Source organism: Impatiens glandulifera, chromosome 1, assembly GCF_907164915.1.
Source record: "Impatiens glandulifera chromosome 1, dImpGla2.1, whole genome shotgun sequence".
NCBI classification, from domain to species: Eukaryota; Viridiplantae; Streptophyta; class Magnoliopsida; order Ericales; family Balsaminaceae; genus Impatiens; species Impatiens glandulifera.
The window spans coordinates 78,298,591-78,311,614 of NC_061862.1; the positions used below are offsets into that span (position 1 = coordinate 78,298,591).

The 13,024-nt window shown below is 28.5% G+C and overlaps 1 protein-coding gene across 1 annotated transcript; it reads right to left on the reverse strand.

Moving 5' to 3' along the window:
• Positions 1–10,621: 10,621 nt before the first annotated feature.
• On the reverse strand, positions 10,622–12,520 carry LOC124921729 (glyoxylase I 4-like). The gene is made up of 3 exons (XM_047462420.1): positions 12,254–12,520; positions 11,541–11,929; positions 10,622–10,886 (listed from the first exon to the last, which is right to left on the reverse strand). Exons 1-3 carry the CDS (start codon positions 12,496–12,498, stop codon positions 10,768–10,770), a joined length of 753 nt encoding a protein of 250 aa, XP_047318376.1. The 5' UTR covers positions 12,499–12,520; the 3' UTR covers positions 10,622–10,767.
• Positions 12,521–13,024: the final 504 nt, after the last annotated feature.

A 13,024-nucleotide genomic window follows, 5' to 3' on the forward strand; every position in this document is an offset into this window, starting at 1 on the left:
CTTGTTGGCTTCTTAGTTTTCATTCCTTTTGCTTGAACAGGGGCACCCTCGGCAGAACGTGATAAACCGGTTGGTGGAGTTTGCATATTTATACTCTCCTGCAATTTTTTATCCACAAACGTGCACTGGCTCAGCATGATTTCTTTGACATGATTGTAAGTGTCATCTCTTTCGGCTGCCTTGTTAAATAAATGCATGGACAACCCACACAAATCTCTGTATCTTATGTTATGAAGCTCACTCGGATCAACATTAGTACTGGTCACGATTGGATCAGTTCCAAATATTCCATCTTTGGCTGTTCTTGTCCACCTCTTCAATATCAACGCCGGAGGAATCTTCAACACGTCAATCGTTGTGAAAATCTTTAGGATGTGAGCACACAAAATCCCTCCAAATTCAAATTTACAGCAGCTACACTCGATATTCTTATCGTCATTCTTATGAACTGTAACTGTATGAGAGCATCTCCTAGTGTGGGGTGTTACCTTGTATTTTCTGTGTGTGTCGACATCCTCTAACATTTCAACACCACAATCATGCGACATAAACCATTGTTGTTCAAAGCACTTAAAGACCTCTGGGGTGTAAACTTTGCAGGCATCCTTTAAGATCAAAACTGGATAGTTAAGACTTGGTTGGCTGGTAATTGATTTGAAATCAGCCTTCAACACATCATATCTTCTTTCATCGAGGAGTCTTTCAAAGTGTTTGAAAAATTCTAAAAACTTGTGTTTGTAGGAGCAGTACCTTTTCAACATACTGTTCATACTCTCACTTCTCTGTGTTGTCGTCATATCAGCACAAAACATTTGTCGTCCATACACTAATGCCCACTTTCGCCTGATGCTAAACATGCGTTTCAACCAATCGTTGTTTTCAAGCCCGTAGTTTGTCAACATTTGATTCCAAGCTTCAACAAACTCTATCTCTTCTTCAAAATCATATATACACGAAGAAAAATCCTTAGAAAAATCTCTGAAATTATGGAACACCGAGCTAAGATGTATGGCTGCATTTTGAAATATGTGCCAAATACAGAGACGATGATTTGTTTCGGGCCATTGAGACGCCAAGGCCTTAGCCATGGCCACGTCTTGATCTGTAAGAATGGTTTTTGGTTTTTTCCCATGCATAGCTTTGGTGAAAGTCTCAAACAACCAATCAAAAGTCATCGCAGTTTCATCGTATAATAGAGCTGCTCCAAAAAGAATTGATTGTTTGTGATGATTGACACCTACAAAAAGCGCAACTGGACGACCTTCATTATTCTTCTTGTATGTGGTGTCAAAACTGACCACGTCTCCGAAGTATGAATAATCGGACCGCATGTTGGAATCACACCAAAAAATATTCGTTATCAAATCGTCCGCATCAAGTTGAAAGCATTATAAAAACCAGGATCATTGGATTGTTTGTTCTGCAAATACTCTAATACACCCCCTGTTTCCCCAAAATTACACTCTCTGGTTCTTTTCGTGCGCAGGTAATTTTTGTAATCCTCAGGAAGAAAACCTAGATTCTCCCTTCCACCGATTTGTTTAGACATTAGAGCATGTGATGACTTAGGAGGAATTCCCACGTTAGTGGCCATCTCGATATGTAAGCCTGCAACTGCAGATATATTCCTATGGCATCTATACAGGTGAGTTTTCTTTGGACTTGCAAGAGGATGACTATGATCACTAATAAAATTTACCACTTGGAACTTTCCATTGTCTGCACGCTTTATCCTCAATTTCGCTTCACAACAGAACCGAGTCACAGAACGTCTACGTTTCACATAGACATCACGTTTGTCCTTTCCCCGTTCACCCTGTGCACTACAACAAAAAACTCTATCCAGTATTTTACCCTCCTTGTCTACATGTTTTGAACTGCGCCTTATACCAAATCCTATTAGTTTAGCGTATGCTAAGTAGAATACGTAGCCTTCTTCTTCACTCTCAAATTCTCTACCTAAAAGTGGAATTAAGTTGGATTCGATGTCCTCCAAAGGTTGGCCGTTTCCATCGAAATTCAATTGACGACGACAAGTAGCAGATTCGCTGTTCAGTTTGAACAAGTGGAAAATAAAAGTTTGTAGATTATTGGAAAATGAAAACAATATAAGCGAAGAAAGCTTCACTTCAACAGTATGAAGAGTGTAATATTAGGCGAATATAGTTTCGCTTCATAAGATATTATCTCATAATATAGTAGTGAAGAGATCTTCGCTTACATGTGCACTACAAAAATTGGAGAAGTTAAACAATGTTACCTTAAATCAATAATATCATTCTCGTCCATATCATTCTCGCTGATACGTATTCCTTTCTGATAATCAAAAAGAACAGAACATTTCATGTCGAGTATTAAAAAAACATAGAAAAGGTTGGGAAGAAAAGTAAAGGAGGTATAGATGACATTCAAAAACATACCATTTTATAATTTAGGAAGATGGATTGATATTATAATGAAGTCTCCGGCGAAGGAGAGGTCGATGGTAGACTATGTAGTATAACTCCGGCGAAGAAATGGTCGTACGGTAGAGAGAGAGAAGAGTACAAAGCTTAGCAGCATGGCTTGCTGCATGCAGCATTTAATGAAAAGGTGGCAGGTGTTAGGTGGCGGTGAGGTGACTTGTTAAAAAAATTATATCATTATAATAATTAAATGACAAAAATTATTATGAAATTAAATTAATAAATCAATCAATCAATCAGTAAGCGAAGATTTCTTCACATTATTATTTTGACAATTGTTTTACAAATATTATTTTGACAGTAGTTTTAAAAAATATTAATTATTTATCAAATTTGTACTTCAAGTTATACAGTATTTCTTAATGTTTCAAGATTTAGTTAAATATAAGGCTGATGTTTAAAAAAAAAACAATTCGAAGAACAAAAAACATAATTCTGAAATCAAATATGACATTGAATTTTCAAGAATGCAAAATATTCAAATATTAAGTAACAAATTAAACCAACACATGTCTATTACAAAAACAAAGGCTGCAAATCACAAGCAGCAATGGATTCTAGCAAGCTTGTGTGAGGAACACCAAACACATCCAAATATGTCTTCAGAGGATTCTCTGCCTCAAATACCCAAACAAGTTCATTAACATCGTGCCGAGACTTGTCGTATACAACTATAGTTTTGTCGTCCTCGGGCTCGACAAATGGATTCTCCATTTCTTTAGTTGTACCTCCTCCAGCAATTACAAACCCCATAAGATCAAGTTTGTAAGCCGGGATGAATTCCCCTGCAAATATGAAGGTGTAACTGTCGAAGAGTTTGGGCAGCTGAAAGAAAATACAATACATTATTAGTAATCATGGACAATTGAATATCATATGGAGGAGTAGGAATAAGACAAAACTTACATTGTTCAAATAACGCATTCTGCCAGCTCTTGGACCGCCCACAGTCCCATGATTATCTCGCTGCACCTCGTATGGTTCCTCGTCCACGTAACAGTTAAATCTGATTGATGATTTTATCCCTGTATAAAAGCAATAGGTGTTTTTAGTTTCATATATGTGAAAATGAATATTGAGTTAACAGTAAAGGGTTAAGAATAACAGAGTCTCACAATCAATGGTAAGGACCCAACTCCCGTTCAATATGCCCTTCAATACTTTGATGGTGCGACCGCATCCACCATTAGAATCGGTGGATGCTATGACGTGGGTAACATCGTCTCGCCACCTCATTGACACCGTGGCACCACATGTGTTAGCATATTGTTGCATCAAGTGCTGTTTAAGAACAATCATAAATATTTCAGTTAAACAGGATGAAAACTTAAACAATATGGAAAAAAAGGGAGAAATGTAACGAAGAGTACTATCTCTTCACTTGTTAATTGATTTGGGCATAAAATCCAGTCTTTGCCAAAGTTTTGGACGGATGCTGAGGCAGTTGCCTGCACGTGGATGAAAAAAAACGGTCTTTGTGAGTATGTACTAGGGTTTCAGGGAAATAATATCACAAAACACAACACTAGGTAAGTTTTCATAAATAACATTGATTTACAGTCAAGGTGACATTTTGAGAGTAGGGTTTCCTAAAGATTAAAGAGACAACAACATCACATAACAGAATCTAGTGTAGTAGTTCCATAATCCTAAATAATAAAAGTTACTAGTCAGGAATACGTACCATTGTGGAGTCGTGAAGATGTGGATTCAGGTTCGGTCGACGGGGAGCCGGTTACGAATCGCCGTGAAAAGGAGGCAGGAAGAGAGAGATGAATCGGGCGGAAATGATAATAAAATAATCATATTAGGGGGTATATATATTCATCTAACCGGGGCGAACATGTCTTCTTTCGAAAAGCGACTATTCATTCCATGTAACATGACACAGGGACCAAGGGCGAATAAGTGTTCTCTCGAGAAGCGACTATTCAATCCATTTTACATGGAACATGGTCTAGGCGAACAAATGTTCTTTTCCAGCGAAAAAATTTAAATAAATAAAAAAAAGTAATGAATTAATTGAAGCAAATATATCTTCGCTCATGAAGGACTCCAGCCAAAAAAAATGAAATAAAAAAAAAATTGGAAAAAAAATATAGCCGGTAATTGAGGCGAAGATTTGTTCGGTTGCTGCATGTCATCTTCAATTAATTGAATTAATATTTAATAAACGGAAATATAAAATCAATGTCATTTTGGTCTTTAAATAAACGGGTAAGTGTCTTTACATGGTAGTCAAGCGGTCTTCTCATGGGTGGGTAGGGGGGTTTTACATGATGTTTTTATTAGAATGAATTGAAGCAAATATATCTTCGCTCCAGATAGTCTCGAGGCAAAAAAAATGAAATAAAAAAAATTATGAAAAAAAATAGCCGGCAATTGAGGCGAAGATTTGTTCGGTTGCTGCATGTCATCTTCAATTAATTGAATTAATATTTAATAAACGGAAATATAAAATCCATGTCATTTTGGTCTTCACATAAACGGGTAAGTGTCTTTACATGGTAGTCAAGCGGTCTTTACATGGGTGCCTAGGGGGGTTTTACATGAGGTTTTTATTAAAATTAATTGAAGCAAATATATCTTCGCTCCAGAGAGTCTCAAGGCAAAAAAAATGAAATAAAAAAGAAATTGGAAAAAAAAACAAGCCGGTAATTGAGGCGAAGATTTCTTCGGTCGCTGCATGTCATCTTCAATTAATTGAATTAATATTTAATAAACGGAAATATAAAATCCATGTAATTTTGGTCTTCACATAAACGGGTAAGTGTCTTTACATGGTAGGCAAGCGGTCTTTACATGTGTGGGTAGGGGGGTTTTACATGAGGTTTTTATTAAAATCAATTGAAGCAAATATATCTTCGCTCCAGAGAGTCTCGAGGTAAAAAAAATTAAATAAAAAAAAAATATAAAATCATAGAAAAAAATTAAATGAATGAATTACTTGAAGCGAATATTATATCGCTGCCTGTGTTATTTAATAAATTAAATTAATATTTTAAAAACATAAATATACTATGACTGTCAATTCGGTCTTTACATGGACGTGGAACTGTATTTTCATGAACGGCAGGCGTTCTTCTCATGGGTGGGTATGCGGGGATTACATGAGGGTCATGGCAACGGGCGTGTAGATCAGAGCGAAGATATCTTATCTGGGTATTATCTGAATATTATATTATTTCATGGCGTTAACGGGCGCTTCCGTTAACGGCGTCTTGTGTGAACCCGGGCCTAAACCCGGATTCCGGATTCTCCCTCCCTCCGTCTCCTGCCCAGATTGATTTATTATTAAATTAATAATGCTGCAATCTGATTGGTCCGCCACAGGGGAACACGGCAATCGGTAGCAGAAGATCTGAACTGAAAAGATTAAGGACTTTTTGATGGAGGTTTGTTTGAATATCCTTTAGATTATTTACAAAAAAAAATTGATTCTGTTTTAATAAAAAAAAATAAAAGGTAAAAAAATATATATTTTTTAAATAAAAAATATTTTAATATTTTGATTAATTAAATAAGTAATATGATTATGTAAAATAATATTTAATTATATTAAGATTTTTTTATAAAAAAATTATCAAACAACGTAAAACACATTGGTTGTTGGTGAGTTTGTTGGTTGTTTTTTAAAATTCAATTATAATAAAATATTATTTTATTTAATTTTTATTATAATATAATATAATTTATTAATTAAAATATTAAAATATCTAATATTTTATTATAAATTAATACTCTTTTAAGTTTTTTTTTTTTTTTTAAATTAACATCAAGATTTTTTAAATATATATATATATTTTAAAAGTATATATATGGAACAAGCTCTTAGACACCATTAATCTTACAAGTAAGCAGAATCAAACATTATTATAATAGTCTTATAGAATTTATTTTTAAAATTTTTAATTTATCTTATTAATAACACTAAAGAATGAATAAGCTAAGCCAAATGTTATCAAATATTAACAAACTAAAATGAATAAATTGAATGTTATTCAACAACTTGTGTGATAAAATTAAAATATCGTTATTTAATTGAATTAATTTCACCCTCCCTTGATTTAATATGTCAAAGTAGTTTTAGTGACAAAAAGTGGTTTTTAAGAAACTAAATATTACAATTTTTAAATAAAACACGTTCAAGCGAAAATGATGACTAAGGGTTATACTAATTTCTTATATTAAAAAAATAAAAAATAAAAAATAAAAAATTTATTATTGATTTGAATATACACTTGATATGAAATGGTTTACTAATAATTTTTTTATTTCTTTCTTGATGACTATCTAATTGAAGGGATGTTTGATATTGAAATTCCCCATGTTGAATGATTTATGGTTAATTTTTTTTTGTTAAGATTTGTTGTATTAATATGAGCTTGTTATTTTATACAATTTTTATGAGTTTTTTTTTTTTTGAAAAACTTTGATAGACAAAAAAATTAGTTATTTGAGATTTTTTAAAGATATAATTATTAAAATGCTTTTTAAATTTAAAATTTAAATTTAATAAAATTAAAATAAAAATATTTTAATATTTACTTGATTAATTAAATAATTTAATACTTAGATTAATATCGATAATTTGTTTGTATCATGTCTTCTTTCTATCTTACATAAAAACTTTTGTATTTTTATGGTCGTGACATTTGCAATCTCTTTAAAATTTTATTAATTTTACTAACTCACATTATATAATTTATTAACTAAAATATTAAAATATATTATTTTATCATTATATATTAATATATTTTAAAACAAACCCACATGATGAAAATAACCAACCGTCAATATTTTTTTAAACAAACTCAAATTTATTTAAATAAACATACTATCAATTATATATAAATGGGGTCGGTGTTAAAGTATGATCAATTATTAATAAGTGTTTCCATTAAGATAGATATATAATGTTTAAGATTTGCATTGCTGACTCAGCTTGACGTGTTATGCATGTACAATGACGTGGAACATAACCATTTGTTATAATTGATGATGAGGATGAAGAGTTGAAACCTTATCCGACATGTCACAAAAAATGATTCGTTGGTTTGTCCAAATTGACATGCAATCATAATATATTTTTTAGATTTTAGTAACCATTAGGTCAAGTTAGCACATCTATATTAATATATTATTATTATCCAAACTTTGAAATAAGCAATATTTTATATTGTCTTTTCCAGCATGTTTCAATGTTGGGTTACTTTAAAAAAAAAACATTATTATAATTTTATTGTATTTTTAAAATTTTAAATAAAATATGATTATTTTAGTATTTTAGATAGTTAATTGTAATGAATTTATAGTTAAAAATAAATAAATAAATAAAATTATAAATGTTTTTTTTGTATATATATAAAAATACATATCAAACAAGCTCTTAAAATAGATTCAAATTAGAAGGCATCTCTTCTTTTCCACGTCTTCATTTCTCCTTCCTTACGGATAACCAACCACTTGTTGGGCAGTTGGTTTTTTTCTTTTAAATATATAAGTTATTTGTTTATTTACTTATTAATATTGTTTATAATCTATTATTATTATTATTATTTGACTTATTTGGTGGGTGAGGTTAGAATTAGAATTCCATGAAATACAATTCATTTCTTATATTTTAAAAAAAAAAATTATAAAATTTTAATTCTTATATTTGAAAAAAATATATATAATAATTTTTTTAATATATATTATTAAAATAATAATTTGACACAGCATATTAGGATAACTCAAGTGTCAAATATTATTGTCTAGGATTCGACTCATTAAAAATATATATATTGGTACAACATGTTAATTCGTTAACTTTTTAAATTAAAAAACAAGGATTCAACATTTAACTTACTCAGAGAGCCACTAAGATAATAAGTCTCACCAAATACAAATACTAAGGAAGCTTAATTAGAGACGAAAATTAAATAATTGAAATATATATTTCCTAAATTAAAAAATAAAATATCGGTTCGAATAATTTTTTTTATAAAATAATAAAATATTTTTTTTGAAAAATATAAAAATAAATAAATATTGAAATTATAATTCATAGAATTGAAAATTATAAAATTATATTAATTTAAATTCAAAAAATTCTAATTCTAAATTCAATTTCAATTTCAATTTTAATTTTAATTCTTAATATTAAATAATTTATCAAACTTAATAATTATAATTAAACCTTTTAATTACAATTTTCATCGTGATCAAGTAAACTCTTAAAATAGTTTACTTGACCATGACAAGAGTTTTGTTTAAAAATTAAAAATGGTAAGTTTGATTCATATTTAAAAAATGCATTAAATTGAGTAAATCGAGTTTATTAATATTGGGATCATATTAATTTCTTAAAATTAAAATTAAAAATAAATCACAAAATGATTGTTAGATCAAGTCATGAGATATGGAATCCAATCCAATCCACTAACATTATATAATAAATATATATTATTTATTATGGTTATATATATTCTAGTGGTGCATATGAATTTAATAGATAGTTAAATTCTAATGATTCTGGCTGATAATCATGCTGGACCCTCAAATTTATTTTTGGTCAAGCAAATTATGATCTTGTCGAAGATATATCTAAATGCAATTATATATGATTGTTAGTGTTTATTTGTTCTAGTTATATTCTTGGTTTGAGTAACATTTTTTATTTATGTATTTTTAAAATTAAATTTATATAAACAATAGTATAAGATCTAACTAATGTATAGTCCTAATTTTAATCAACTTATTATGTAAACAATGTATTTATTAAGAACAAAATCTAGAAACCTAAATAATTAAGACATAATAATCAATAACATATATAGTTAATAATGGCTTGCAGAAAGTTGGCACTTTAAAGATTTGAATTCAATTACTACTAGATTTGTATTTAGTTAACATATTATATATCATTAATTTCTTTAAAAAATGTTATAAAAAATTAAAATAAATAAAAGTTACATAATATCCTAACTATATACCACGGCTATTTAATATTTGACATGCATAATTTTATATGGTTAATAAAAAAGAAGAAGAGAAAATCATGTAGATTAGCTATTGCTTTAATTATAATGTTTTCCATTATTTGAAGTTTAATCATTCTTAATAAACTCTGAATTTATAGTAATGTTTGGTGTCATTTAAGATGTTAACAAGTTTATATGATGTTAATTATAGTCTATAATGAATTTCGATTAATTTCGTTTAAAGTGTTTTTTTTTGTTTGTTAATAAAAAAGAAGAAGAGGAAATCATGTAGATTAGCTATATATTGCTTTAATTATAATTTTTTTTCCATTATTTGAAGTTTAATCATTCTTAATAAACTCTGAATTTATAGTAATTGATGGTGTCATTTAAGATGTTAACAAGTTCATATGATGCTAATTATAGTCTCTAATGAATTTTGATTAATTTCGTTTAAAGTGTTTTTTTTTTTTTGTTATTGATGGTTGATTATGGATAGAGTGAGATTGATATTTATGTTTGTCGTTGTAACACTGCCTAAAATACTAATAAAAATAATTTTTTGTATCATATTTTATAAGAGTTTAAGTATTTTTAAAAAATAATATGAAATTATAATATATTGAATATATATCATATTAAAAACTAATTTTATGTTAGCAAAATTTTATTATTTAAAGTATAAAAAGTTCACACAAGATTTCTTCAATACTGAATATGACATAGATAATAGTAAATAAAAATTCGAAATAGTACGGATGATAATTATACTTCTCGTCTCGATCAATCTCATTCATTTCTAACTTATCACCCACGGGTTTGTTTGTCAATTCGTTTTTTTATAATTGAACCGAGTAGGGTACTTCAAAATGAGAAAGTGTCAGGTTACTTTCAAATTGATTTAAATTGAAATAAAAATCATGTTCAGTTATTTCAGATAATAAATTTTGATTTCTTAATAATTCATCTTTTTATTTTTTATATCACTTTACATTGTTTTAATTTATTTTTCTTTTAACAAAAACTGACTGTAATTATGGTTACACAAAATTATTGTAAGTTGAATTATAAGCTTGCCAAGTTAATTTATGATAATTGTTAGAATGCAATTTTGCAAATACAAACAATATTTACAAATTTGGTAATATTATTAATTAATACACTCTTTTCAAATAAAAAACAAAAACATGGTACATATAAACATAATTATTTTATTATTGAACAAAAAAAAAAACTGGGACATTTAAAGATAATTCACAGCTCAAAAGTAAATATTGATCATCACTCAGCAATTTAATTAATTATTCAAATATTTATTAAATAATACTCCCTTAATTTCAGAAAGATAGATCCATCATATCCATTACTAAATTCTCCATCATCTTCATGGCTTCAACTTCTACAGAGCAATACTTCATTTCTACCCTTGATTTTGACCTCCCTCCATTATTATAATCTGCATGCATATTTTCAGAAATTCAAAATTAAAGAATCTTTAAGAATTAAGATGAAGATTAAAATGTGAATGAGTTAACCCATTACTTAGAACACATATATCAATTCAAATAATCGAAACCAAACAAGATCTAAGCCTTGTCTCGTTTGAGGTCTGAATTATTTGATTTTTACCTGGGATTTGAAAAAAAAAATTTGTTTTACCTAAATGAAAAGAAAACTAGTTTTTAATTTTTTTTTTTATCCAAAGTAACTCTGCACATATTCTAATAAAGGGTAATTTAATTTCTTTAAAAATAAAGAAATGATAATTTTAATATTTTAATAAATAAAAAATAATTAAATAGTTAAGGTGATAGGTTGGTTTCTGAATAAAAACTTAAAAAAAAAGTAATAACCACTGCATCAAACAAGCCCTAAAGAGGCTATTGAGAAAGAAAACCAGATAAATAGACAAAGACAGCCAACCGACAGATAAGAGAGAGAAAGCTTCTTTGATTTAGATTATTATTTTTTTGAATAAGTTGCTTATTATTATTAATTTGTTACACTAATTTTAATTAATAAACATATTAGACTTGACTCATTTTTTTCTAACAAATAAATTGTAGGAAAGAAATTGAATAAAATAAAGAGAAATTGCATGATTAATTACCATGAAAAGTAGACGAGGATGCATGAGAATGATTTGAAGTAGGAAAATCACGACGACGCCCGTTACTAATAGGTAATTTATCACGAATTGGGCACGCGAGAGTAGGAACCAAGGGTAAAACGGGCAAGTTTTGACAGTTACAAATCTCGATCATGTAATCATCGGGATCGTGAAAGAAGAGTTGATCCACTACCACCCCTCCTTCCGACACTTTGGCAGTCACGAATTCTATTCCCATTTCTCCGAGTTTCCTCATTATCAAATCCATGTTGGTACATTGAAATGATATGTGATTATCCTTTGGATTAATCTTCTTTTTCCCTTTCTCAATCGACTCGTTTTTCACTTCTGCCTCAAGCAAATGGATTCCGATTCCATGGTTGAACAACCTTAATATATATAAATGAAATAAATGCTAAGATAATTTTAAAATTGTAGTCAAATTTGAAATAAATAAAATCACTTACTCTTAGACCTCGTTTGATTTGGAATTTTATGAATTTTTACCTACAACTCAACCATTCCATTATATTTCCCTTAATTGATTCATTCATTAATCAACTTACTAAAATACCTTCTTATTTAGATATAAAACGACACAATTAAAAACCTAAATAACTCATAAAAACAAGATTTGTGATAAAACCCAAAATAATTCATATCATCAAACTCCTTTTAACATATATAATGATGATAAAGATTGAACAAATTACCAAGCTCCTTCAAAGTCAAATGAAGATGGGCGTTTGATGAGAACGAATCCCAAGACATTCTCATAGAAATTGACGGATCTTTTGACTGATTTACAGATGAAAGAGACATGATTCAAAGATAGTAAAAGTGGCTGATTTTGATGATCATCAACAACTGATTCAATCCTTGACCATTCTAGATCATGATCTTCTTCTCCAACTGCTGCTGAATTCACCCATGTTTCTACCATTATTTCTGACCCCATCTCTCTCTCTCTTTCTTTCTCTCTTATTGTGATTATGCCTTTCATAGATTGTATACCTTTATATAAGCAAGCTTACACCTTGTTTGATATTGGTGATACTTACTATTCAATCAATATTAATTATATTTTTATTTTTAATAATATATATCAAATAACCTTATTTGCAAATCCCTTATATATTGGGCAGGGAGGTTGAGGTGTGATTAAGAATTTTTTTTTTTAAAAATAATAATAATTAATGTAACAAGTGACATGACTTAATTTTATTTATTTATTTAAGTTTAGATATATTTGATTAGTTTATACACTCAACTTGTTTATTTTTCATATTTATAATATTATTTAATAATTAATATTATATATATATATATATTTATTTATTTAATTTTAAATATTAATAAATAATTTAAATTAAAAAAGAGTATATTTAAAAATAAATTGTATTAATATAATAAATTTACATTAATATATAATTTTAAAAATTAATAAATAACTTAAAAATTAAAAAATAGTATATTTTAAATTA

Bases quoted from the DNA above. Each gene is read 5' to 3' on its own strand.
- LOC124921729 (XM_047462420.1), bottom strand. From the start codon at position 12,498: ATGGGGTCAGAAATAATGGTAGAAACATGGGTGAATTCAGCAGCAGTT. The intron at 11,930-12,253 runs GTAATTTGTTCA...ATATATATTAAG, and splicing joins TTTGACTTTGAAGGAGCTTG to GTTGTTCAACCATGGAATCG. The intron at 10,887-11,540 runs GTAATTAATCAT...ATATGCATGCAG, and splicing joins ATCCTCGTCTACTTTTCATG to ATTATAATAATGGAGGGAGG.